At 41.9% G+C, this 27,944-nt stretch overlaps 1 protein-coding gene across 12 annotated transcripts in view; it reads right to left on the minus strand.

Annotated features, from left to right (window-relative positions):
• Positions 1-27,944, minus strand: part of NEDD4L (NEDD4 like E3 ubiquitin protein ligase) — a 307,610-nt gene that overhangs the window by 110,267 nt on the left and 169,399 nt on the right. For 4 of the 12 annotated variants that reach the window (XM_090285449.1, XM_090285450.1, XM_090285451.1 and 1 more), the window contains 3 exons: positions 24,725-24,806; positions 22,107-22,145; positions 19,138-19,191 (listed from right to left, as the gene is read on the minus strand). In XM_090285449.1, coding sequence (XP_090141575.1) covers positions 19,138-19,191; positions 22,107-22,145; positions 24,725-24,806 — 175 coding nt within the window. Of the gene's footprint in view, positions 1-14,549; positions 15,790-19,137; positions 19,192-22,106; positions 22,146-23,584; positions 23,805-24,724; positions 24,807-27,944 lie in introns of those variants that run through there. The other 8 variants (XM_090285443.1, XM_090285446.1, XM_090285441.1 and 5 more) reach the window with 5 other exon arrangements.

The raw sequence follows: 27,944 nt of genomic DNA on the forward strand, positions 1-27,944 counted from the left end.
AGTTAATATTGTAAAAATCTTCATGCAAGTAAGAATAAGGTTGGAAAGAAAAACTATCCACAACCTTCCATAACATTTTGAGTATCTTCAAAGTATATAAGGAGAAGTCCAATATATGGAAAAAGTCAGAAGTAATGAAGTTGTTGTATTTTTCATGAGTTTAGAATTTAACTCCTCCACCAGGGATGATGTCCAACCCACAACAAACTGCAGTCTAGGTTTGAAGTTATATTTTGATGACAATCTCATTTCAAGCACATCTGAAATTAGCAACTAATTCTTTACACGTACTTTATTAATAGAAGGTTGAAATTCAGAGATTAGAGAGAAGCACATTCAGTGTGAAGTGGAGAAAATAAACACAAAGAGTCATTTCAATATAATTATTATCAAATAAACATGATAATTAATGAGGGAAACTACTTGCTCAATTCCTATGTTTTTATATCCTACTCAATAAGCAAAATACAGAATTCACGTGTGCAATTACGTCACTGTTGATAAACTGATCTATTGTTTAATCAACCATATATTTTGGTTTATAATTTGGTTTCCATAATTTATAGCGATCTAAAGGGTAACATTTAAATTATAAAACTGTTTGGGTTTAATTAAAAACAGAAAGACCTTCTTCAGAAATACATTCAAGGAAAGAAAGAGAAGATAATTCAAAAAGTGATCTTGGTTTGGCCTTTATAAAACAGAATAAACCACTAAAGCTTTTAAAGTCCTAAAAATAAAAGTTGCTGACACCTGGTAGTCTAGTGGGTCATAAAATCTTTTTTAAGAATACTATTTATTGATCCACCCCCCCACCCCACCCCCGATGGTTCTTCCCAATCATTATACAGTAGAAAATTCATTAACCCTAAAAAGGATAAGGACAAAATCCAGATAGCAATAAAAAATCAAGAGAAACTAAAAATATGTTTGCTGATATAAATTCTGCTAGCAGGCTGGTTGAATATCCAACCCCAAGACATCTGTGAAGAATTTACATCTTCTCCTTCAGAAGGAGCAACAGTAAAAGAGCTCACATTTATTAAGCACTAATATGTGCCAGGAACTATGCTAAACAGCCAGTGTATATTATCAGCATTGAATTATTAAATCTTATATTCATCTATCTGATTCCAGACATGCTTCAAGAGGACAAAGAAAAAAGAGTAAGAAGCAAAGGGATATGGGGGAGAAAGACAGAAGATCATACACGCTTTATTAAAGAAGAACAACCCCAATTTTCACTCTCAGCCTATTTATTCTCACTTTAAGACCAATCCTCACGAGCTTACCTAAACACCTTCTAAGTCCTGAGTGGATCAGAAGCAGCAAATTACAAGAGGGAGGTGTGCTCCTACATGGGGGGGCCATGAGAAGTGGTCATTCGCTTAGCAATAGGAATGAGAAATCAAACCCAAGCAGCGAATGTCTCAAAGGTCATGGGTGTCCTGAGAAGTTTAATGATGAAGGAAGGTGTATTATATACCATATGAGCCCTAGACAGCATCATTAATAAACAGTTACATAAAGAATGACTAGATTATACAACAAGCCATGGCCACAAAGGTAACATAACAGTGAGTCAAAAAATAATGTGGAGATATGCTCCTAAGAAGGCAGGAAAGAGAGCAACAGAAGAGTGTGACCTGTCCTTGGGCAGTTCATCTGCCAGACTCCACATGGCCAAGAATTAGCTACAAAAGGCACACCATGGAGATACCGCGGGTTTGGTTCCAGGCCATCATAATACAGTGAGTTGACATCTTCTTGCTGGTGGAGGGTCTTGCCTTCCAACCAGAGGAAAGAAAGCCCCCCACCCCATCTGTGAGGTATAGCTTCAGTACAGCACAATAAAAGGAGATGTGCCTGAGTTTAAGGGGGATGCCTGCTGCTTCACTCTCCCCTGAGCTGGGCTAGGGCCGACAGTGGTTTGGGCAGCAGGCCACTTGCTATCCAAGCTCTGCTGCCCCCCCCATCCTGTGTGCACCAGAAGAAGCCACTGCGCCTTCCTGTGTAAAATCATGAGACACTGGCTCAGGTAACCTTTTCAGTCCTTTGCATTCTTAATATTTTGCTTTTCATAGTCTAAGGAAGAAACCACCTATTACCAAATCTCTGACAAGCATGAAAATTTGACAACTGGTCAACATGTCCAAGAAGCAGAGTTTTCAAAAGCCACAAAAATGCACTCAGTTAATATTTACAGATGGAAGATACTTTAGTTAGCTGGAGGGGAAAAAGTGCTATTTGTGCATAAGATGTAACAGGATAGACCGGTCTTGCCAGTCAAGAATTGGAATCCCACTTTCACGTACTACCTGCAGCTGGAAACTGAGGAGAAAATTATTCCTTTCATTTCTAAGCTATTTTGGGAGATAAGCTTTTTCCACACACACTGCAAACATTCAACTGGAACAACTCTGTAGTTCTTAAAGCACAGCTATTGTGCAGACTCACTTGTACAAACCTATTCTGTGGGCCACTAAGCCACAAATGGCATTCCCATCTCTAGCAAAAACCGTAGCATATAAACAAAACATGTATTTCGGGGTGATGAAGGAAGAATGTGGAGATTAAGTGCCCTAAATCAGTACTGATAGCAAGGGTTATTAACCAAATCAAGATTTAGGTTGTCATCAGCATTAACTTCTTAAACTAGCTGTCGCAGGAGAATTCCCTGGGTACCACCCCACCACCACCAAAAAATCCATTCCTGGCCTTGGGTTCCTTTAGTGAGCTGGAAAACTAGAATCAGTAAAATTCTCTTTATCCAGTCTGTGCTATCCTTGGCAGATTCTATTCCATTAAAAGTCAATCTAGTAATAGGCAGAAATAGCAATACATTAAAATAAAAAATAAAAAAATCTGATGACCTGTGTGGCTTGCACTGGGCAGAAGGTTACTACTTAATTCTTTTTGCTGAACTGAACCATTTAAACACGATTCTGAATGCTGGATGGGAAATGAAAAAGAGGTGTTCCATGAGCTCAGAAACACTTCCATGAGCCTGGGATGATTTTCCGAGAGTTGTAAAGCAATGACTTATTAAACCTTAGACCTCTGTTCTCTAGATAATTACCGTTTAACCCCACCCAGATCTCTAACACAAGCTACTCTCTGGCTCCCCACCCTCATCTTTTCCCCCCCAATTTCAGCCACAACTTCCTGCAACTGTTTTCCTTGGCATCACACACCAGCATTCCACCAGATGCCACCTGACCACCGAGTGAAGATTGCAACATATCAGGCAAAATAAGAAGCCTGCTCAAAAGGAAAAGCAATCTGCAGGGAGGTTTTTGCGAGCCGCGCTGCTGGGATTCCGGGGCGGGACTCCATCAGGGAGATGGCTGCGAACCACGTGGAGCCGTACCCTGCCCGTGACCCTTTTGAGGATGAGACGGAGAGGATGCTCCCAGGAGCGATCCCACACAGGGAGCTTGTCACTCTCGGAAGACTCCGTCATCTCCTCCAAACCCAGAGCCTCTGCACAAGCCTTGGTCAGTTCAAAGAAATGAGGACGAACTGGCTGCGGCCACCTGATGTGCAAAAGTAGGATGTCTGGAATTTCAACCCACGACCTAAGAGACATTTTCAGTAGCTGAGACAAAGGAGCACCTATTTCCTTAGCAGCGACCTAAACATTCTGCCCCCATCTCAGGTCTTCCCCATGAACTGAGACTGCCTATCTACCCCAAGGCCTCAGCCCATCAAGGAAATGGGATGAACCAGAGGGCAAAACAATGGCCTCAGAAATTGGGGAAAACAGATTTAAAAAAAAACAAAACGAAAAAACAACCCACTCCTGGACACCACTCCTGAAGGGCCTGCCTGTCGCCGGGGGTGAGGCTTGCAGGATAAATGAGCTCTTTCTCAAGCTGTGTTATCTGTTTTGTAGCTCGTACATTATTCATCAATGGACAATACGCCTTATAATAAATGCAATCTGCAAATCAGAAGCAGACTCCCGGGTGCAAAACTGCGAAAATAAACCCACCCATGTCCTGGCCTGACACAGGCAGCAGAAAGCATCTTGAAATAACACTCACTTAAGGAGAATAAAAGTGTCTCATTTCCTAGGCACTGCAATGTGAAAATGACAGTCTCAGTTCAAGGGTTTGACAGCTGAAGTACAATACTAAGGTTGGACGAACTCCTGAGAACATTTGTGGTTGACCCTCCTATTAGGAAGAATGAATGTGGGGGGAACAGCAGCATAGAGCCGAGTCTGGGCTCTGCCATCCCTACGGTGACCTGTGCTACTCCAGGGGACCCCACTCCTGCCTGACGGTCTCAGTACAGGAGCCAGGACGGTCCATGAACATCCTAATGGGATCACATCACTCTCTGCTCACCCTCCCCTGGGGCCTTCCTCCCCATGGCCCCACGGTGGCCCTCCATCGCTGGCCCATCCTCATGACCGTCTGCCTTCCAATCTACGCAGGTCATCCCTGGGCCCCCTTTTGGCCACGTTCCCTTCCTCTGCTCTTCTTATTCTCCAGGCACACCTGGACCTCATCATAACCCTCTCAGGGAGGCCCTCCTGGCCTTCTCGGCGTGAATAAACCCTACGCTGCACGAGGGCAGAAGTTTCGGGTTTTTGCTCACTGCTATAGATCCAGAACTTCGAGTGGTGTCCGGCACACAGAGTGAGTACTTAATGAATTCATTTAATGAATGTTCATCATCTCACCCAGTAGCAACACCACAAATGATTTTTATCTGTCTCCGGGCAGCCCCACTGGGGGAGTTCCACCCATTTGTTCCAGCAGCAAAAAAAGTTCCAGCTATGAAAACTAGGGAGGTTTCAGAAAAGTATAAACCAATATTATGATTCCACGAGTCGGAAACACGTAACGACCGCCTCCTTCACCCCAGCTTCAGTTCTCTCCAAAGTACTCTGACAAAAGTACTGACATGGAGGTCACCCACACCTAGGGACCTCGGCGGTGCAGTGTTAGATCAGAAGCCTGCCGAGAGCCGTAAAACACTAAAGAAAACAGGCCACCTTCATGTGACGTCAATACCTGCCTTCCATGTATGTGTGACGTCCCTTCTGTCAATGAAAAGGATCAGCTTCTTGGGAACAGAGAGCGTTCCTATAATCCCCCAAACACCAGGCATCCATCCCAAGTCCAGAATCTATGTGTCATGTAAAATATCTCTCTACCAGGAAATACTGTACTGCTTGTTCAGGGGTCCCCCTGGAGACTGAAGCCTCAGTTCCTTGGCAACTGTCTCATTATATTTTAACTGTTAAGGTACCTCTTAAGGTTACATGGTGTGGCCTCTTAAAGCAACAGGTCTTCATTTAAAGTGTAATACGATTTCAGGCTACTGGATTTTAAAAACAAATATGGACAATTCCCTGTAAATTACAAATGAAGCTCCAAGTCAAGTGGAAATCTAAACTCATGGGATTAATACCTAATAATTAGAATCAAAACTTTTAAAACCACGTAATTATGTGAATTTCAGGAAGTATATTCTTGTGGGATGACAGTTTTCACAAACAAACGAACAAAAAAATGGGTATGTAAAACGTGATTTGCCTATTTCATTTACGTATTGGCTAAAAAATAAATTTCAAATTCTAAATTCTGGGAGACAAATATATTGAAGGAAAGGTTACAGGAGGGCAAGAGGTCTAGAGGCTTACACCTGGATATAACTGCACATCCCCAAACAATTTTAACAGCAGCCAGTAAACTTAAAAGAGCTTCTTTCCATCCATCTGTTCTTTGTAATGCTATGGGAGCAAACCTACTTGCAAAGCAGAAAATAGATCGTCTTTTTAAAGGTGTCTGCTTAAATTTCTAACAACTTCTGGGACAACACTAATATTTCAAAACAAGAATTAAGTACCTATAATTTGCTTTATTATTTTAAATACTCAAATGGATGAAAGTCATACTAAAGTCATTTCTATGGATACAACCACCAGCAACTGAAATATACTATTTTCAACCACAAATTCTCCCACTTCATGCATTATGGCTCTTAACCACTTTCATAATGTGAAAGGCACCAAGGGATGCAACTTGGGAGTTGGACATATATGTCTTTATTGTGAATTCCTTTTTGTGATTCACCTACATTTATTTACTTCAGAGAATCAGGAGAAAGGGGAAACTCAGCATTTTCTTGTGTTTACTTAAACTTTTGTAGCACAGATACAAATCTGTTAGCAAAAAATGTGAATAGACTCAAAGACACTGAAAAGATATACGGTATGAAAAATCATATTAACCACTAAGAAAAACATCTGTGGTTTTCCTGAGTTAATTTTTTTCATGGTTCATAAATTTAATACTATTATGGCTGAATCTATCCATCTTTTCTTTGTTTTATTTTTCTTTTCCTCCTTCCAAGGTTAGGAATGTAGCATCCTTCACGGATCTGATAGTCATTTCTTTTTTTACTGCTTCTTATTCTGTGGTGTGAAACATTTTGTATGAAATTACTTAAATAATCTATATTTAGATAGATTTAGCTAAAGTTTGAACGGACTTTAATGCTGGTTTAGGTTTTAGATCCAGCCAACACTATGAACTTTGTTTAAAGGCTGTATCCATATATGAGTGAATATGGTTAATTTGAATGGTGGAAATGTAGGTTATTTTCCTTATTGAATTTGTTGTTAAATGCATAAGCATATGTTATGTACACGACTAATAAAACATTCCTAATATCATAATGTAGAGCAAGGATTTTCTGATACAATGTCATTTCAAACAGAAAGACATGCAAAGAAATGCTTAGCTATTCATATCTTTTGTTTTTCTTCAGGATCATGTCCCCACAGCATATATAAAGAGCTAACAGAGTCAACCCCTATAAAAGCAAGCTTACTCACCTGTGTTTGAGTTACGGCCCTACGATACAATAACAGGGACAGGCATCTGTTTAATTCCTGCCACTACCACTCAATAAAGGAGTTTCCATGGCCCCCCTTTGTCCCTGGCCTGGTGTGGGCGGGTGCTCACAGAACAGCTCCATGGAAGGCAGGTAATGAAGAAATTCATTCAACTCCCATTTGATGGAAGAGAGGAATTATCCATGCTAATAACTACACCTGAAAATGCTTCAACAACACTTCCCACTAGAAAACACTTTGTTGAAACTTGCTCATCATGACAAGGGAAATTCCTGGGCAAACACAGCAACCTCATCACTCGCAGTCACTACTATGATTCAGTCTTCCAAACAAGCCCCTCCCCCGACCCACTGAGACAAATCCTGGTCACCTTTCCAGATGCGTTTCCAGCCTTCCCCTCCATGACATCACTCCTATCCCTCACGACTGACAGCGCCACATCCGTGTGTTAGCCATCAGTCACCCGTTTGTTGCCCGGGCTGGGCATGAGCACTTCTGCAGGGCCCGCTCTGCTGAATTAATGCTGCCACGGGGTATGCCACTTCTCCGCTGTCCCGTCTGCGGAACTGAAAGATCCAGAGACAAGCCTCCCCAACCTCTGATGTTTCCAACGTCAAGAAGTACAGTGCCTCCCATGCAGTATGAATCCAAAATCCTTATTTCATAAATGTGAGATAAAATGACTATTTTCTGTAATTGCACGATGCTCTCGGTTTCCTCTTCCTTAAACTGAAAAGAATTGGCCTGCATAACTCCAACTGAAGCTCACAGCTCTATACATTTATAAACACAAAATTTAAAAATGACTCCTGCATACGTTAGCTGGAGAAGAATGCCAGATTGCAGAATACAGGGGCACCTCTTGCTAATGTAATTTTATCCGAGGGCACAGCCAGGCCCGTAGGCACATGATGCTTACATAAACCTTTTCGCTACTTTGTCCTTTGCACCCTAATAATATATGTTAAGTAGAATACAGTTTCAAGATATATATTTTTTAAAAGCATGGTTTCTACTACAATAAGAGGTTAAATCAATTTAACTATTAAAACAATATCAAGATGTTTAAATTCTATTAAATTTTGCATCACTTTTTTTTTCAAGTGGAAGAACACAATAAGTACATATGGAACAGATACTAATAAGCTGAAGGCGTTTTCACCCATGAGAAAGCAAATACAAAGGAACCCCAGAGTCATGCCGTCAGCATGCGGAGTTCAGCTCAGGCTAACTCCTTGGGGAAGTTAAACAGAGCTGGCAGTTCGGAAAACTCCCTGCTGTGAAAAGGTGCTAGGTTTTTTGGTTGGAGCTTAATCACACATTTCAATATTTCTGTTCCACCTCAACTTTTCTAGTCAACTCAGTTTTAAAAATCTGAACCAAAGCAGCTTTTCCCCCTCCTTCAAAAGTTAAGTACCTAGCCATGTATTTTAAAAGAATATGAAGAAAAAAAAAAAGGTTCTTAAGAAGCATCGTTTATTATGAAGCTATAAAAAGTTTCTCATGAAAATGGAAGAGTTACGACTTCTGTGAGTCATTCCATACATTTTAAAAGTCCATCAGTGCTGGATGGACCTACAGAGAGTAAAAAACAAACTGTAAATCTATCCAACTATTTGAATTATCAAATACTTCATACACCTAGTAAAGTCCCTACCCCGTCCCAGATCCCCATCCCCCAGAAAGAGGTAAGCAACATAATGAAAGATTACAGGTTGAAAGCATATTCCCCAAAGTTATTACATGGGGGAAGTAAAAGCCCCGCGACTCACCCCGATCTATAGAAATTAAGTCACAAATGAAGGCGGTGTAAATTCCAAGGCCCTGGCAAGGCAGATTTCCTAGGGGAAACTCTAATATCTTCCTCCCGGGAGGAACTTCCTCACTTTCTGCTTACCCAGTCGTACGTGGAACAATACTTGAGACCAAAATAAACACAGAACGGTTTCAAAAGAATAGGCCGTCAGGGCAGGCACGTAAAGAAGCTACAGTCAAACCAGAGAGAAAAGAGGGCCCTTTCCAACTCACTCGATGATACTTTTTCATTTTATTTCATGACCTTTCCCTCCCCCTGAAGCACTTGATCCAAAAGGGTCAGAACGGTCCACGGTTCTAAAATGACCAGAGCATAATAAACAGGCTTCTTGAAATTCAATCTACTCCATCCTCCATCCTGAAATCTTGACTTCCTGTTAAGCTTCAGCGAAGCTTAGAGACCACCCAAGGGTCCGTTCAGGACGGCACAACCCTGGCAGGACACCAGAGGTTTACCCTGAGGCCCACTCATGTCAGGCCACCTGGTTCGCTCATTCATTTATTTATTTTTTAATATTCCCTGGTACCCCGATTGCCCAAGGAAGCCACAAGAGATTTTAAAAGGACACTCCGTGGAGGCCATTACACACCCTGATGCTTACGGAGTCAAGGTTATTTCTAAAAGTCTTTCAGTAATCTCCATTTGCCCAGGGGGGAAAAATAATCACAGGCCTCTTGCAAATACATAGTTTAGCTAACATTTTCGACACCCTCTCTTTAGGCTCTTTAAATCTTTACACTGGAGCTGTTTATATAGAGCAGGTGGACCGTCTAGTCGGTCCCTCTAATGCAGGACGTGGAATATTATGCTGCCTGCTGTGAATCAAGGCAGCTGAATGATCGCACACAGGATACTGAACCTCTAAACAATCACCAACCACTTCTGGATTGAGTTTCCGCAGCCTCTTTTGGCACTTACAGTGGAAACTGAGACATCGTGGTATGAACGGTTTCGACACCATCCATGAATTTCCTGCTTTTTATTATGAAGAGTTTTATACAGGTCAATGTATTTAGGGAAGTAATCTAGCTCAGCAGTAATAATAGGCAGTTAATTATTTTTAGTTTAAAAATCTGCTTGGTTATTTCAAGTTGCACAAATAGGTTACCATTTAGATTAGCCTCAAGTGGCTTTAAACCATGAACTTAGACAAAGAAACCCAGCATTTACTAGATTTTAAGGTAATTCTGACATGGAGTACATTTCTTCTGGTCTTGTGAACTTTCATGTAGAGATAACACTTTTCTAATTATCACATATTATAAAATTATAGATTTACATCAATGCCTAGGAATTCTGCCTCGAGGCTTAGCCAAGTGAAGCTGCTGGGATATTTATGACAATCCTCTAAAAGGTGGTGCCTAATAAGGTCTCTTCCCAGATACAGCCCTCATTTGTAAATCACACAGTGCAGAAATTTTGTACAGGTAACATGAGATTTCTGCCACTTCAGCCTATAAGAAGTAAAAATAAACTTAACCCCTGGAAACACCACAGCAAAATGACGTGGTAAAATTATAACATGCTGCGATACCAGCTAAATGTTTCCAAGTTTCAAAGCTCAATACAGCAAACCCAAGTAAAGGCCCTTTTCCACAATGCATAGCTCATGACTGAATTCGAGTCCTTTCAGGGGCTGTATCATCGCAGAACAGTGTTAGGACTCTGAGGTGCCCACTATCCAAGGGACACACACTCAGGACCGATGAGATGACAGCAGAAGGACATCACAGCTAGTTATTAAAGTAAACATGTCCAGATATGCCTGACATTCACGTTGTCCTTGGTCTGCTGCCATGCCGATCAAAAATTGCTGGTGACAGTTAACCTCATTCTCTTCCTCAGAGAAAGACTTGTGTATTACAGATACTTGGTTCGGAAGGAAAAAACATGCACGCCAATCAGGTACATCCACATACCCAGCCTCGTTTCAACCTCACCAGAAACCTGTGAGCTGGACATTTTTATCCTCATTTTTCACAGAAGAGGGAGTATACTCAGAGAGCGCATTTAACTACCCCAGGACGCGCCAGTCACCTGCCCAGCCCGGCTCTGCAGGCCTCCACAGAAGCCTCCTCCTCGCCACAGGCCAGTGCTGCCAGGCACCAAGGGGAGTCACCGTCTCCAAAAATGTCAGCGAAAACGTCACATCACAGGAAGCACTCAACTGCTTTTTTTGGTTACACGGGCTTTTTAACTGTGCAAAGATATGCATCGTCTTAACAGTCCCATTATACATACGCAAAGCGATATGACAGTATCCTAGTTACCACAGCTAAGGACAGTATCGCATACCTACACCTGAAACAGTCAAGGAGTGCATGTCACATGGCCGTCAGGAAGGCCGAGGGAGAGGATGCTGCTGGAACGGGACAGGTGTACAGGCTACATGAAATAAATGAAGGCGTTCTCAAATGCCGACATGCTACAGAAACATAAGTTCTCACTGCAAGTCTTGTGTCTGTGTGTGAAAACACAGATCAGTGGCAAGCCTGTGCACAGCCCACACTTCTCAAGACATCCCTGGAAATAGCTGAAACTTTGTTACATGATATTGGAACATTCTCACATATGACCACAATAAGAGAAGGTACGACCACATGCAAGGGGAAAAGACTTGACAGAATCCAACCAGAAACCGAGTCAATAAAAGGAATGCTAGCTTTTTTTCCTATCCATTACGCGGTGGTTGTGTTTTTCAGTAAAGGGTGGTTTAGACACATGTTCATAGAATTATTCTTCAGGGTAAAAAAGAGACACCAACTAATGTCAAAATGTTTCTGTAAACGCACCCTTTTCTAAAATAGTCAAACTAAAATTCCTCCCCAATAAAAAAGTTTGGCTATTCCTCTTTGTTCAGTGAAACGTATCTTTAATCACAATATACCACGCAACTTCCGTGACGTGTTGCCCACTGTGGGGGCACAGGGAAAAGTTCAGACACCCTGCCAGGGAGATAAGGAACACTCCCCTTCCCTATTCGTCTGTGCAGTGGGCGTCAGAATGTGAGTCTTCGCTCCCCCAGTGGGCCCTCCTCCCTCTGTTTACCTTACAAACTCTGGGTCAGCAAGAAACTGAGAGTCTGTGAAGCTTTGCACATACCTAATGTAACGTTATATGCACAGTGGGCCTTAAACACTTAATAACATTAATGGGATTAAAAGTGGCTCCTGAAGCTCATAAAATGCTGAGCCTCCCAGTTATTATGCAGGAAAACGTGTTGAAAAGGGGCACGAAGGCTGGTAAACAGTGATTCAGCTTCCTTGGAGTAACTCCAGCATAGTTAAGAAGCTCATAACCAGACCAAATAACTCAAAAACTACTTTAAGAAAGCACTAATGATTAATAACGCCACCAATTAAACTGAGACGTCCGCAGACCTCTGAAATATTATAACCAGTGACCGTAAGAACCGATTCTACTTTACTGAGGGTTTCAGAACCCAGTAGAAAATCTGTCACCGCGAGGGGTTTGTTCCCATGTATTTTTTTTTTCCCTAGGAATCTAGCTGGTTAACATTTTTTGGAGTCATGTTGCATTTTAGATTTATTCGTGACAGAATGTTTGGGAGGCACAGGCTGAGAAAAATACTCAACAAATTAACCTTGTAATGAGGTCTAAGGCATAGATTGTAAACTATGAGCACATTCGTCAAAGGAATCACGAATGCTTTTCCCAAACAACATTTCTGACATCATTCATAAACGAAACTGCAGTAGATTTCAGTTAATTTTTTCATGTATACTAATAATGATATGCGTTTCTGACCAAAGCAGAAGATATTTGAAACATCAAAAAAGTGTGGTGGCAGCCAGACTGTAGACGCCCAAGCGAATGTTTTCCCTCAAGATAAATAAGGCCGTGGCAGCTGCTGCCTGCACTTAACACCCCTGCCCATATGAAACACGTACTAAGTGTTGAATGGAGCGGTTTTATTATGTGACAAGTTTTGCTTTTGCTTCTTAAAGGAAAAAAATTTTTGCTTAAAAGAAAACCAGCCTATCGGCCATTTACAAATGTATGCATGTGTACAAAAATACACCTATGAAAAGGAAAACTACTGTGTGCTGAAAGAACTTATTCTCCAAAAAGAGCTCTTTATTCTAGAACTTAAATTTCCAAATTTGAAGAAATTTGTTTTCCAGTATAATAGTCCTTGCAAGCAAGTTTCAGGAGCCCTTGTATGTAAGGTAGACATAATTTTTAGTATATTCTATTTATTTTCTAAATTACATTAGAATCTTCAAGCCAAATGAGACTTTAATTATACAGATCCGTTGGTCTTTGCTATCTAACTGCAAAGATAATTTAAGATTTTGATAATAACATCGAGTAGTTATCTAAACTTTAAGAAAGGTGTTCTGTTTGTCAGTTTTCCTGTGGTAAGTGGTCCATATTCTGCATGCAATTGTGCTGCCAACAACTGTCATGGGGTGAAGGTGAAAAGCTATTATAATGTCAGAACTCTATTGAAATCTGAACTATTGTATAAAAACAATATTGGTCCAGACCAAGACAAAGCACTCTGACATTTCCTAATAAAGGAGTTAAGAGATAATAAATAAAAAGTGCTAAGGAAGGAATAAGAAGAAACAGTTATACAACATCAAGAAAAATATAATATTTGCATTTAGTATCTTATAACCCCCTTTATAGTGGTGAAAACCAAGGATAGAGCAGTGATCAAGATTACCTGAATGGTCAAAAATATTTCTCAACATCAAGCAATAAAAGATGATACAATTCTTCAGGGACAGCCATCCACTTTGAAAAGTCACCATTCACAATGAAAACCCACGCAAAGTCCCCAAGACACTTCATAATCATACCCGCAAACCAGTAATCACATGAAATTCAGGGGAGAACTTCCCATTCAAAACATAAGGAGTTTGTTTTCTTATAAAAGCACATAATGGTTAAAGAAAACGAACTGATGGAACTTTCCATCCCCCTATAAACTATGAAAGCTGCAGTCACCGCTGGCGTGCTGGGGTTCGCAGTGGTCTTTCTGCACCCCATTTCACTGAAAGGGAGCAAGCAAAGGGCGCAGGAGCAATCAAGGCCAAAATCTGTTACAGGGCATCTGTTTCCACAGCTGGAGACAGGGCATTTACTGTTCTACATACAGCATCCCAGCTTAGACACTCAAGTGGACAAAGCCTTGCAATCTGACCACGAACCAGTCCCCAGTCAGTTTCACCTTGGCCTGTCAGCCAATCTGCTTCAAAAACCTGTTGCTTACTGTCCCCTCTTGTTCAGTATTAATGGGGCAAAAAAGCAAACAAACAGATGAATGATAACAAGGGCCAACCCTCTACAGCAAAAAGGCCATTAGGAAGACTTGGTCACACTTTAACATACACTCTATAAAGAGACTCGTCTCGAGCTTTTGGCGATACTCTCTCGCCTGTATGGGAACTAGTTTTAAAGGGAAGTATAGTTGTGGGCTACATTTGCAGGCAGCTTTTAAATGCATTTCTAACATAGACATGTTGAGGCAACTGGCAGATTGATTTAAAGCAATAAAATGTTTAAATGCTTTTATTCAGAAGTGGGGGAGGGATGAGAGGAGGGTTTGGATTTTCAAAACAGACAGGGTTGTTTGTTTGACTTTGAGGACAGAAAGCAAAGATATTTTCTGAAATGCTACCTAGTTTCATGGGCCTCCCCCAAACACTGGGGCACAAATCATGCTCCCCCGACTTGGCCAAACATTAAATGACACTGGCCTGAAGCTGGGAAACTCCCAGCGGGAGGAGGATGAAGTTTATTTTATTTAATTAGGTTGCAGAATAAGCTTCCTGAGCTTGAATTGGTCCTCTCCCACCAGCCCGCACATGGAAATGCAAGCTAACTTACCGGGGCACCGGCCACAGTGGGGCCAGGGCTGGGGGCATTCCTCTCTTCGGGATTCTGGTGAGACTCCTCTGGTCCCCGAGTCACAAGAATCCTGAAATGCTGTTGCCCCGCATTTTGATCCTGCCTGATCTTGAATGTGCAGGCCTGCCCCTGTGGGGTCCTTTCCACGGAATTTGTCCTGTGGATTTCAGGGGCCATCCTGCGGCCCCGCTCTTCTGTGGGGCTGTTGCACTCTGCTGGGGGCTGCGTGGGGTAGGAGGTGCTCCTTTCCAGCCGGATACGGGGGTACCGCACCAACCTGTCCCCCTTCGTGCCCGTGAACCCAAAGTTGAAGTCACCACCCAAACCCGGCACGCCTGGTGGCGGCTGCTGCAGCTGGAAGACAAAACACCTCTTCCCAGAACTTCCAGAAGCATCTGGAACGTGCTGCAGGGACCAGCGTCTGGGCTCCGGGGCCGAAGGGCTGCCCTGGCCGTCGGCCCCAAAGGGCATCAGCCTCACCTGGCGCACGTCGGCGCTGGAGGCTCGGTGCTGGATCCGAACCCCGCCACCCTTGGGTCCCTGGATGGCCACAGGCTCGGCCTCCTCGTGGCCATCAGCAGCGACAGGGCCCCGCGCTCGGCGGCTGCACGTGCCGTTGACCTGGGGGCCTGCACTCCTAGGGGCCCTGGGTGAGGAGCTCTCGGGGGTCTGGGGATCGGGGGTCTCTGCGCAGCGGCCCAGAGACACTGACCCCGCATCCCCGTCCAGGCCTTCAGGCGGTGCGCAAGCGTCCGGGGCCCCATCGGCCGCCTTGCGCTGCAGCGAGATCTGCACCGAGGAGCTCCGGGTGGGCCGCGCGTCCACGGGGCTCAGGAGCTGCGGGATGAACATGGACGTGCTGCGCTTGAGTGCGCCCACCGCCTCCTGCAGGCCACCGCCGCCGTCCTCCGCGCCGCGGGGGGCGAAGAGGTGAGGGCCGCCCCTCCGCGGCAGGGTGTGGAATGCCATGAAAAAGTCGTCTTCTCTCCCCTGGTCGAGGATCTCTGACTCGGGGGCCGTGTTGCTGCGACCGGAGCCAAAATGAAACCGAAGCCGATGGGCCATGGTGCCCAGGGGGGCAGGGAGGGAGAGGGCGAGCGGCGACGGCGCGCCCGGCACTGCCAGGAGTCAAAAACCGGAGACACAGACTCCAAGAAAAAGCGTCCCATCTGCCAAACCTTGAGCACTGCGGCACCAACAGCGACGGATAGCAGAAATAACCCAAGTGGCGAGCGGCATTCCAGGCATGATTGGATAAGAGCAAAAAGCCCTCATCCACACTGTGACAGAGGGTAGGGTGGCCAGAACCACATGACCGCCGTCTCCCTCTCCAATGCCAGCTTGTGGACTTAGTGGAGTTTTCCCCCCTCTCGCTCCCATTTTTTTTAAACAGCAAGAGCCTGAAACAGCACCTTCCCAGCTGCTGCTTTTTTCCATCAGACAGGAGTGGCCCCAGCAGGGAGCTCTCGCAGCTGACGAAGGCAGCAGACACACGCCGAGCCCTGCTGCCGTAAATCTGCCCGCATCGCACTCACAAGACAGTTCCTTCCATGGAGCCGGGCACTCGGGCTCTCTAACCAGCGCGAGATCTGGCACTGGCTACCCGAGCACGCATGGTATTCCCCCACCTCCCCGCAGGGCTGAATGACCACCAGCAAAAATGCCTTGGCTCTAGGAAAACCCTTTCACAAGCCTCGGAGGTTACGTTCCAGTTATTTATGATATTGCCACACTACCCGGATGGAATGCAAACTAATAAAACGTACTATAAATATGGTCACACACCCGGCAGAATTAGTGTCCCTTTAATGCTAAATAATTAGACCATGATCTACAAGTCGCAAAATAGCTAAGGGGAAGGAGCAGAACGTCTACCACTGGCAGTTCGTAGTCTGTCTCCTGCAACTACAACACTTTCCATTTAAAAGGAGTGTGTCTGTCTGTGTTGATCTTACACACAGTATGACTGTCACTGAGGGAAGTAGCAGAGAAAAGGAACCCACCCCGGGAAAACATTTTCTCGCATACGTCAAATAAGAGAAAAAAGCAATACGCCGCCCCTCCCCACAACAAAGAAAAGAAAATTGAAGAAGGGTGTACATGTGTTTTTTGTTGTGAGTTGATTTAAATGCCATACAGAAAAAAAGACTGCTCAGAGCGGGGCTGTTTTCCAGTGAGGAGTCAGCAATATTAACACAGTTAGGATACAAACATAGAATCTTGCTGTTTTTGCAAAGGACCAAGAGGAGGTAAGGAAAAAAAAAAAAAAAAGTAAAGGTCCTCATTCAAAAAACTGTTATCGGATTTGTAGTTAACTTGGATATAGTCTGTGTGTTTTAATCTGACAATTTGCTGTGACCCAGAAACACAGGTTATTTAACAAAGAGGTTTATTTAGGAGGGAGTGTAAAAAAAAAATAGGAGGGAGAAATACCAAGCTACAAAGAGTGACAAAAAGTTTATTTTAAAATCCGCAAAGCATGACTTTGTCAATAGCTCTGGAGCCGAGGGTGGGGAGGAATTAACCCTGTGTTTACATACATGCAAACCTGTTTTCTAAAGGTGTGTGTTTTAAATGCCAAAAATGATCTCTACTCTGTGAGAGAAATGGAAGCTAGTTTGTTTAATGCTAAAACTGCCAAGCACCTCTACAGTCATGGATTGTCTCAGCTGGATTAATGGCCAAATAGAAAAACACCCCAGCAGCCTTCACTGCATAGGGACAACACTGCAGATGGCCTGGGGCAAAGCTAAGTGTTAATGTCATAGAACAGTGTTTCCGATGAAGTCTGTATTCACACAGGACTTCTTAGGGCCCTACATTCAAAGCCCTTTTGGGTTTGGAAGAACTATAGTTCAGGGCCCATCGCAAGGGCAGCTCAACCACAGTCATTGGGTTAGATAATGGAAATGGGAAACAAAAATGTTTACAGTGAATGTCTCTTGATAGAATAAAATTAAGTAATGAATTAAAACACATCTGACAAGAAGCAATTTTCCCTCAAACTTGGCCCTGACTTCCCCTTAAAGAAGTGGTATTATACTCAATCAGGAGAGACTAAGGATGAGTCTGAGACTGCATCTGTGACTTCAGGGATTTATTCTCCCCTTACCGAACACTACGTAATCTAGTCTTTGCCGGGGGGGGGGGGGGGGGAGCAGGTGCTAAGAAGTGCACCCTCAGGAGAATCTCCCATTGCATTTAACAAGAAAATAACTTCATATGCAGAGCAAAACTGATTTAGTTATCCAGTACCACTATGTATCACTCAAGGTTGCGTTCAGTGCAAAGCCACCAAGGCCCCAAATATATTTGTCATAGTAAAGCTATCAGGATGGTAGGCCAGAATTTACCGGCTTTCTAATTTAGAGAATACTACCAAGTACAGGAAATGAAACACACTCCCAAATTCTATAATCATGGTGAAAAGCCTGGCTGTTCACCACCACGGGCCCGAGGCTGGAAGAGCTGCAGTTCCCACCTGGGCATGGCCACTGACCACCGTGTCTGAATACCACTGACCACAGTGTCTGAATTACTGAGAGCTCCAGACCTCACGTCTCTCAGGAGCAAGGACCAGCCGGCTCCTCTGGATCAAATATTCTACTAACCTCAAGCTATTTAAAAACTTGGAGTTTCAGCGGAATTCTCCAGCAAGAAGGGTTCATAAGAACATTCATTTTAACCTAATAATATATGTAAGTTTCAAGGAAAGGAAATTTGAGTGACAGCTGGCTACACTGAGTTATATTACCACTTCTGAGAGTACCTGCAAAGCTGGCACATAAAGTTCATTTTCATAGTAGGAATACTTGACTCATGGGTAGATGATGTTTACTTTCTAGTTAGGTAACTGGCAAAATGCTTCAAGCCAGATTTGTTTCTGAACTTCCATTTCTCAAACGAAATCTTAGTTTTATCACATCTATATCTAGAAATTTAATACATACATAGATATATATACATTTGTATCTTACCTACCTATCAATCTCTGGGTAAAATGTTAGTTTGTATCAGTCTTATGCCTCAGGCCTATTTGGTTCTTTAAAGGTACTTTCTATTATTTCCCCTGAGAAAGTACCACTTTTCAAATACAGCTTAATTTTACCTGCTAAATATAGATCCACTTTTTTCTATCTACTGTTAATTAGATTTTTGCTTCCCCAAAGGGACTCACCGTAGATTCACAAATGGATAGATGGCAGTGCTGTAGTCTGGCTTATATTTAAAATCCCTGGAACTGTTGTCTGCCATGAGTGACAGCCTCTTTATAGACCCGCCTACCACTCTGTAGTCCCAACAGAAAGACCTAGGTATGTCATCTGATATATCATCAGTGTGACTTTCACTCATATTAGTTATGATTTAAAAAACAAGCACATATACAAATAAAATTTGTGTCTTAGCCATATAAGAACATTTTTTAGAATCATGAGCTAGTAATGGAACAAAAATAAAGTCTTTACTGTGGGAGGGGCATATATACTGTCAGAAGTACAACATAAACAGCTCTAAAAATTGAGTTTTTAAAAAAGTGAAGCAAAAATAAAAACTGGGACCCACTTACCAATCTGTTTTCGTCAAATACTTCAAACAGGAGCCTGTGATTAGATGGATTTACCTACCAGGACATAAACAGTATTTCAAAATGGTCAGAAAATTCAAAGGATGAAATAAGAGAGAAAGAATAGAATGCTTTATAATGCACCCAAATAAACTGTGTAATCTAAATAACTGACTTCTGGAAATTCGGTATCTACTAAATCAGGTTTCCTGTTATTTATTTCTGTATTGTTCTGTGCCTAATATTGAGGCATATTAAAAGAAAATGCTTTTTAGCTGCTTTTCTGATATTAGAATAGATAATTCTAAATAGTTCTAAAGAGTTTTGTAATCTTCTCTACAAAAGGTTTATTCATGCCTCTAGACCAGTGATTTTCAAACTTTTTCATCTCATGGCACACATAAACTAATGACTAAAATTCTGTGGCACATCAAAAAACATTTTTTTGCTGATCTGACAAAAAAAATAGGTATAGTTTTGATTTATTAACACCAGACAGTTATTGTTGTCATTTTAAAACTTGATAATCTAAGGGAAAAGAGATCAGTGCCTCTGACTAAATAGTCAGGTATTGCATGTTTTAGAAAGTTCTGCAGCACTCCGGTTGAAAATTGCTACTCTAGACCAAGATTACACCTGCGCAAGGCTACACCTGAGAATATGTCTTAGGCTAATAATAATATAATAGCAATAATTAACATAATGAAAAAATAATAAAAGCAGCCAATTACTATATTGTGCTTATTTTTCAGGTACCATCTTCTTATTAACTATCAAATACACTTGATTTCATTTAATCCTGACCACAGCCCTATAATGTGTAACTGTCACCCCAATCTTACAAATGAGGAGCTGAGACCTTGAGGGTGAAATATGTTGCCTAAGAGTATGCAGAGCAACCAGAGCCCCAACCAGGTCAGGCCTGCTTGTCTCCAGAACCAATGCTTTGAACTATTAAAGAGACAAAGAAAGAAAAGATGCCTCCTCCCTCTGAAACCGTGGGGTCAATGTCAGAGCTAGTGGGCTTTGAGTGTCTTTTTGCTTCTCTCTTTACCAAAATCTCCCCCAAATAGCCAGACTCATCATTCAGACTTAAGTATATCATTTTGTGAGTACCAACCCTGAGTGAGACATGGTGGTAGGTGTTCTCGTTTATAGTCACATAAAATCCCGGACACAGCCCTGTCCAGTGAGGACTTCTCTCATGTGAATGATTAGGAACCTGCAGAGAATGTGAGTCTTTGGGTGGCTATTCCAGGGTCACAAAGGCTGCATGTTGTAGAGCCCAAGATGGAATTCAAGTCTAACTGCTAGTGAGTCTTGGATGCTTCATGATAGAGAATGGAAGGAAATGACATTTGACATAGAGGACAGAGAGCGGGACTTACGCCTCTGGCCCCTTGGCCTGTCCCTTGGCCCAGTAATGGAGCAAGCAGGCGGACGAAGGGTCTAGTGTCTAAGCTCCGTGAGGGGTTGAGCTGCTGATCAACTCATCCACAGGTCGTGGCAGGAGCCCACACACAGTAGGCATGCAATAATGATTTGTGGAATGGATAGAACAAAAGCCTTTTGGTAAAAAAGGCAAGAAAAATAGAGTTTACATATGCATGTCTATAGCCAAGATTAGCTGAAAAAAATGGGTGTACTAAACTTGACAGAAATGTGGCTGAGGTGTTAAACTGAAAATGGTCTAAGTAATTTGGAATTTACAAGCTCTATCTGGGAGTTAACTAAGGGCCAATAACATCTATCTGCCCCCCCTCCCCCCGTTAGCTTTTCAGTCCTTCACAAAGTAATTTTAAATACCTCTGGCCAAAGCTATGCATAGGATCTCACTAAGTATTAAAACATCAATGCCATATTTCAGCTCGGAACATAACAGAAAACAGGTATATAGTGATCTAAATGTGGAGCACATAAAATACTACTGTGATTGAAAGAAGAATTCAGGGCCACTTATAATGGCAATACTGTTCTTTGGGAATTTACACTAATCAAAAGATCTCATTTGGAACATTTCTGAAGGCAAAGTAGTTTTAATATCACAGTTATACAGATAATGAAAATATATTAATTTTGCTTTGGCCAGTGTGGCTCAATTGGTTGGAGCATCATCCCATACCCAAAGGGTTGCAGGTTCGATTTATGTACATGAATTCATTCAGGACATGTACCTAGGCTGTGGGTTTAATCCCTGGTTGGGAGGCAACCAGTTGATATTTCTCTCTTCCTTTCTCTCTCTCTAAAAGCAATGAAAAAATGTCCTCAGTATATATATCTATATCCCTTTTCTATTACATAGCTGAGCAGTTTAATATTTCCAAAATTTGAGTACACTCAGCAACCACCACAAAAAATTCCCTGAATAGTAACCTCCGTTAATTCACAGAATTCAGTTATTTCTACATATAGCTCTTCTAGGTATTTAAATATGAAAGGCTGAGGAAATTTTATCTAATTCAGTGATATTTAAACTCCAGAAGTAGTTTTATACTACACACACACATTCACACTAAATGTATGAATGACAAAAGTCTTCCTTCCTGACTGGAACATGACTGGCAATAGTCAGGCTTCTTTGTAACTGTGATGCCTCTATAGTTTTAGCCTAGCTCTAAAATAATTCATAACCCACATCTTGTAGCAATAATTAAGGTACTGGGTTAATGATAGTTTACCTTATTTTTTAAAGAAAAGTTTAAAAAGAAGAGCTAAAATATGATGTTTGGATAATTTCCTTTTTATGTCCCTAAAACATTTCCAAATAAAATAAGTCCAGATTTTGTTACCACTCGTCAGTCTTTGAAAATTCAGGACACAGTAGGAGGCTACCCAACAGTTTCTCATAGTAAAAGGAATTTCACAATAAAAAAAGTAATTTCACAAGCTTTCACACAATATGAATCTATTAGGATAATAAATATATCAATTTAGTTATCAATAACAATTGTTACGAAAAATGAAAGACTTACTCTAAAATAAAATTCTTCATTCCATTTTGGGTTCAGCGTCTGGAAGAGAAATTATCTTGTAATATCTTTTACAGTCTTTGAAACTTTAACAGTTACTAGTCCGATGCAGTCAACATGTTTTGCTTAACCATTTTTTATTTTTAAAAATGCTAAGAGAGTCTCAAAGTAGGGGGAAAAAAAGTGTTTAGTTAATTATTTAAGACTATTCTATCAACCAAACTAGACGGGGAAGGGATGTATTCATGAAACACATGATTCATAGAAAACTATAAATTGCAAGCTATCAACCAGAAAGAGTAACACTGGGAACCTACAAAGAGCTATCATCATGAAACCATAAAGATATCTTTTTTTTAATAAGATATCTTTCAAGAACTTAGCATGGATGTGATTATCCTAGCAAGAAGGAAATAAACTTTGTTCACTCCCCTCAGCCTGCGTGCTGCAAATCCACTTTGGAGGGAAATAAAGCAAGTGGTGGGGGTGGGGGGGGTGAGCATGTTCACTATTTATATAAATACTCAAATCTGAGGCACATTTTGTAAGAACAATATTGATGATCAGGTTATATAACAAGGAAAAAAATCTAACAGTTATAAACCAAAAGTAAATTATTTTTTTCCCCTGAAACAATCAGGTTTAAAAATATTCTTCCTGTCCTTCGACTTTCTCTCTCCATTCATCCATCCATCTCCACATCAATTTATTTAAATATATATCGCACAAGAACATGGCAAGGATACTTCGCCCTCAGCACAGACAATAAATTGTCTGTCAAACATCCTCTGAAACTAAGATGAAACAGATACTATAAAAGAATACATATACACATATGCATAGATATATTACATATGCTTGTGCATTTTGGACATTCAGAATACTCCTAAGTAAAGACATGTCTCAAAATTTATATGTAAAAATTTAAGACTGAAAAGTCACAACCTCGCCAATGATTACAGATATTTTGTAGTCAGAATATTTGCCTTCGTTAGCCTTATTTCCTTTAACATACTAGTACAGGAAGAAGCAAATAATAATAGTCTTAAGAATAATAACAACCACACGATGAACTATAAAAAATAATTTTAAACCACAGAATTGGTCTAACACCGAACTGGCATTTAAAAACATCAGCACTTTCCCTGCTCACAACGCAACAGTGCATCCAGCACTAAATAATGAAGGTTTCAGACTTTGAGCTATGAATGGAGCAGGAACGGTGCTGCGACAGCAGAGGGGGGAGGGGACGGGGTGCCAGGCAGCCAGGGAGACGGATGGCAGGCCCAGGCCTGCCCCGGGCGGAAGGGTCCCGGGGATCGGCTTCATGGAAATGCAGAGGGGAGGATGCAAAGGACAGGTGAGGGACGAAAACAAGCGCACGAGACCACAAGACGCATGAAGGACAGGAACACAGCCACGAGGAGAGAGGGCTGCAAGCAGTGCTCAAACCCCGGTGATCACAGCACAGTAATACTAACCAGGAGGCTGGCTGCCGCGCCAGCAGAGCAGCCCCGGCCACGCGGCCCCCTCTGCGGAGCGCAGGAGGGAGGAGGCGCTCCCCTCGGAAGGAAACACTTCTCAATAGCCCAGATCACAGGCTTCGGTGGCTCTGGTTCTCCGCTCCCTCCGCGGTCAGCAGGCGACCGGGTCCTGGCCTGCCTCCCTCTCCGCTGATAAGTGAACCAGTGACTGCGCCTAATACGCCCGCCACAGCAAACAATGGCCTCCCTCCTTCACGGCATCCTCCCCGCTAATCAGAACAGTTCTCATGCCAGGCCGAGTGCCAGGTGGGGGACACACTACAGCTGCCGTTCCTTAACCTGGTCACAGAGCCCGGGCGTCTGCACAATAGCAGGAGAGCCCCCGTTTTTTAAAAACAGCCAGCCAGCTCTTCAGAAAATGCTTCTGCCAGTGTTATCTCCCTGTCCACAGGCAGTGCGGAGAAAAGAGTAGTAATCCATAAATAACACGGGAGCACAAAGAATAACAGCACTTCTGAGCTTAAAACATGCATCTTCAACAAATGCCTCAAATATGGAGTAAATATTTTATCGTATAGAAACACGGAGAGAGATGAATTAAAATATAATTATGGAAACATCTTCCATGAAATTATGTGAAATTTAGAAAAGCAAAACATATGCACATAAAAGTAGTTTTATTATTAATATGTTTGTTTTCATGTAGCTAAGCAAGTATTTTGCTTCCTTTGGAAATACTTGTTTCAAGTTAAGCCATTCCCTCTGCGCCTACCAATTCCTCAAGTGACACTATTTCGCCAAACATATTTTAAATTTCTTTATGAAAAATAATGAGCCAACAATAACAAATCCCTGTTTTGCTGTACTCTTTGCAGGGAAAAAAAATTGCTACTTGTAATAATCCTCATTTTAAGAACTGTTTTTACAGACATTTAAATAAAAGCCAGAAATAGTATCTTGGGTTAACACTGAAATGTATGGTCTATTTTGAATTTATAGGTTTAATAATGGAAGATGCTTAAAATAAAAGTTTTGTCATTGTAATTTTAAAATATACATTTCTACAGAACCAAAATACATAATCTAATTAGATTAAATTATGGATAACATTAGATTTTAATTAGAATGGACACCTACCTTTTTAATTGTTTTTGTCTGTACCAAAGCAAGTTCTCTGTTCTCGTCCGCTACGTACAATGAAAGTTTCACGTATGGATCACTGTAAGAAGATATTTCAGATTTAACAGAATTATACTTTTCATTTTAAAATTACAGAAAAAAATTAGTCAAAACCTAAATGAAAGTGCAAATATCAGTTAATAATCCAGCTTATGTAAATTCCACAAATGAAGCAGTAACATTTTCAACACACCTACTACGTAAACGTACCGAGACGTTCCTATCAATGGGAGCAAGTGATGTGTATTTAGAAGCAAAAATATCATGAAACTCAATCGAACTTTAAAGATACCTTCCCTAGTAATTCTAAATATTTAATCTGCTGTAGTTTCTTTCCTAAACAATCAGATTCTAAAAAGATTTCAAGAAAAAATATTAAAAAGCATAGAAAATTTGTTCAAAATGTAGCTCAAAAATTTAGTTCATGTCTTATTTATATTGATTTCCACTATTTACACAAAAAATATTATTTTTTTAGCGGAGGTAAAAGATATTGTTCATCTAAACCAACAACTATCATTTCACAGATTAAAACAAAAAACAAAAACTCAAAAACAGAAAACTATGGCCCAGAAAGTCAAGGAAAATATGCCTAAATTTTTAGATCTCAGTAAGGTCTAGATTAAAATTTAGGTTTCCTGACTACAAATCCCAGAGTTCCTATTATTTCCTTGGGAAATTGAAAACTTTTAACAAGAAGTGTATTAAAGGATTACTTAATATGAACTATCTATCTACTAAGAGTTTGATAAATCCACTTACACATTCTTGTTAACCTGGGATAGCTCAAATCTAGTCAAACTATTGCTTTACAAAAATTTTGGACCCAGATTCTTCCATTTTACACTTGATACTCTGAGAATCATAGGAAGGGCTCCCATGTATTCAATCCCCAGATTTTCAATCGTCTTATTATCTATACAGCTGATAATTTATTTCTACCCACTTTGAGAATTATCCTTTAGTGGCTATACCATGACTACTAACATTTATTTTGCAGCTTCTAGGACATTTCCAAAGATTACACTGAGTGTTGTTAAATGCTTAAGACTACATTGATTTTTATTTGGTACTTCAAATAAATATGCCATGAGATCCTTTAAGGAAAGAGAAAGGTGTGATAAAAAGTTTGGCGGTAGCAGAACTATACTCAATATCCAAAAAACAGAAATCAAAAGTTAGTGAAAAAATATATATAGCTTTTATTATGGTCTTTATTACCCACAAAATACACCTTAGTATAAGCTCCAACACATCTTTAAAAAACAAAGAAATAGCAACAGAATTTGCTGTTATATTCTAAATGTTCTGGCTGAGAAGAAGGCTAGATTAGAGAACACCTACTTCTTTAGTAGAGGCGTCTACTTCTCCTTTTCTGGTCGCCTTCAGCCTTAGAATAAAGATGCATCAGGAGACAGCCCTAATCTGAGTTTAAAGACCCCAAACGCACCTTTCATAATCAGACATGGTTGGGTGAAGAGTCTGTTGCTATGTGGATCTCAGACTTGAGCATAGCAGAATTGCCTGGGAGAGGGGGTACTTAAAACACAGGCTGCTGGGACTCAATCCCAAAGACACCCTCCCCCCACCCCGCACCCGCCACAAAGATCTGGTAGGTCTGTGGTTAGACCCTAGAATTTGCATTTCTCACAAGTTCCCAGTGATAATGTTGTTCTTGATCCAGGAACCACACAGAACCAGTATTCTAGACGGTGTTTCAAAAGAGTATTTTGTTTAGCTATAGAAACTAATATTCTATTTCCAGCCCCCAAGCTATTGCTAAAAAAAGCAACAGGCCTGCTATCTCGGTTGTCTCAAGAACAGGTTCCCAGTATGCCTTGGAGATGCAAGTGCAGGCACACACCCACCCAGGCGCACGGCACGGAGAACTCCCTAAACTCTGCCAACTGCCGTCTCTTGTTTTTCTGGCCCTGGGCGATCGTGATTGCTGCCTGTTAGATAACTGTAGTAAAGAGCGGAGCATTCTTTTCAATAGAACATCCACACCCCTCTTCTAATCACTTATTGAGCTCCATTTGTATCCCTTAACTAGTGTACAGCAAGTGACACGTGCACGTGGTGGTTGACAGTGGCTTCTCTAAGCCTAGGACAATGTGTCCCAGCTGGAACAAGGCAGGCATGCCTGGGCATATGCAGGTACAAGTAGGGACTAGGGTGTCTACAGGGAAGAACCACCAAGGAACTCCTGGGAGAGAATTCAGCATGAAGAGAGAAACCAAAGGCCAACCTGTGGGTGCTGATGAAAGCACTATGGGGTGCAAGTTCAAGGGGCGGGAACAGGGGAAAGGACGGGCTGGTTAAAAGGCAGGAAGATGTAAGGTCAAGGGTGGTGCCAGTGGGAGCCGCCCAGACTGGTCCCAGGTTGCTCCTCCCTTTCTGATGGTACAGCAGTACCGTCCACATCGACAAATATTTACTGAGTACCAACTACTCTGCAAGGACTCTGCTAGGAGCACACACCAGTGCTAGTGAGCAGGGGAAAAGGGAGGGCCAAAAAGGATGAAATCAATGAAGGTCATAAATGGACACCTGTGCATGGCCCAGCTGAGTGAAAATCACATCTCAGCGAGGCGAAAGCTGGAGCACAAAGTGGAGATTATGGGTCACAGCATCGGGAATTAGAACATGAGCAGCAAGAGGCCAGAGCAGCCTGAACAGTAACCGATTCTACCCTAGCTGTCAGCACACCTGGCAACTGCGCCACCATTACCACAAGCCCAGCACCTGGGCACCAGGAAGCACCCAGTCCTCGCCTGTTATATGCGAGATACTTACATGCATATCTCATTTGACCCTCACTGCAAGCATATGAAGTGGGCACATTTTTCAGGTGAGAAAATGGGACAGACATCAGGCAGCTTGCTCAAGGTTAATCAGGAGGTCGGGGAGATGGGCAGGGAGGGATACAGGCATGCTCGCTCCAGAATCTGGCTCCCCAAGCACACGTTATATGGCCTTGCTGCATGTGCTACCGCTGACCAGCAAGAGAGCTGGCTGGAAGGAATGTCTATAGGGGCAGGAATTTCTACAATTCTGCCATGTTGGAAAACATTTTGGACATGACTGCTATTATGATATAATTTTTATCTTTGCTGTGGCAGGAGGAGGAACAAGATGCCTGAGCTAAGTGTCCACCTTGGAAGGCCACACCTTGAGA

This window comes from Furipterus horrens, unplaced genomic scaffold (genome assembly GCF_987537825.1).
Source record: "Furipterus horrens unplaced genomic scaffold, mFurHor1.1.pri manual_scaffold_8, whole genome shotgun sequence".
Classification (NCBI taxonomy): domain Eukaryota; kingdom Metazoa; phylum Chordata; class Mammalia; order Chiroptera; family Furipteridae; genus Furipterus; species Furipterus horrens.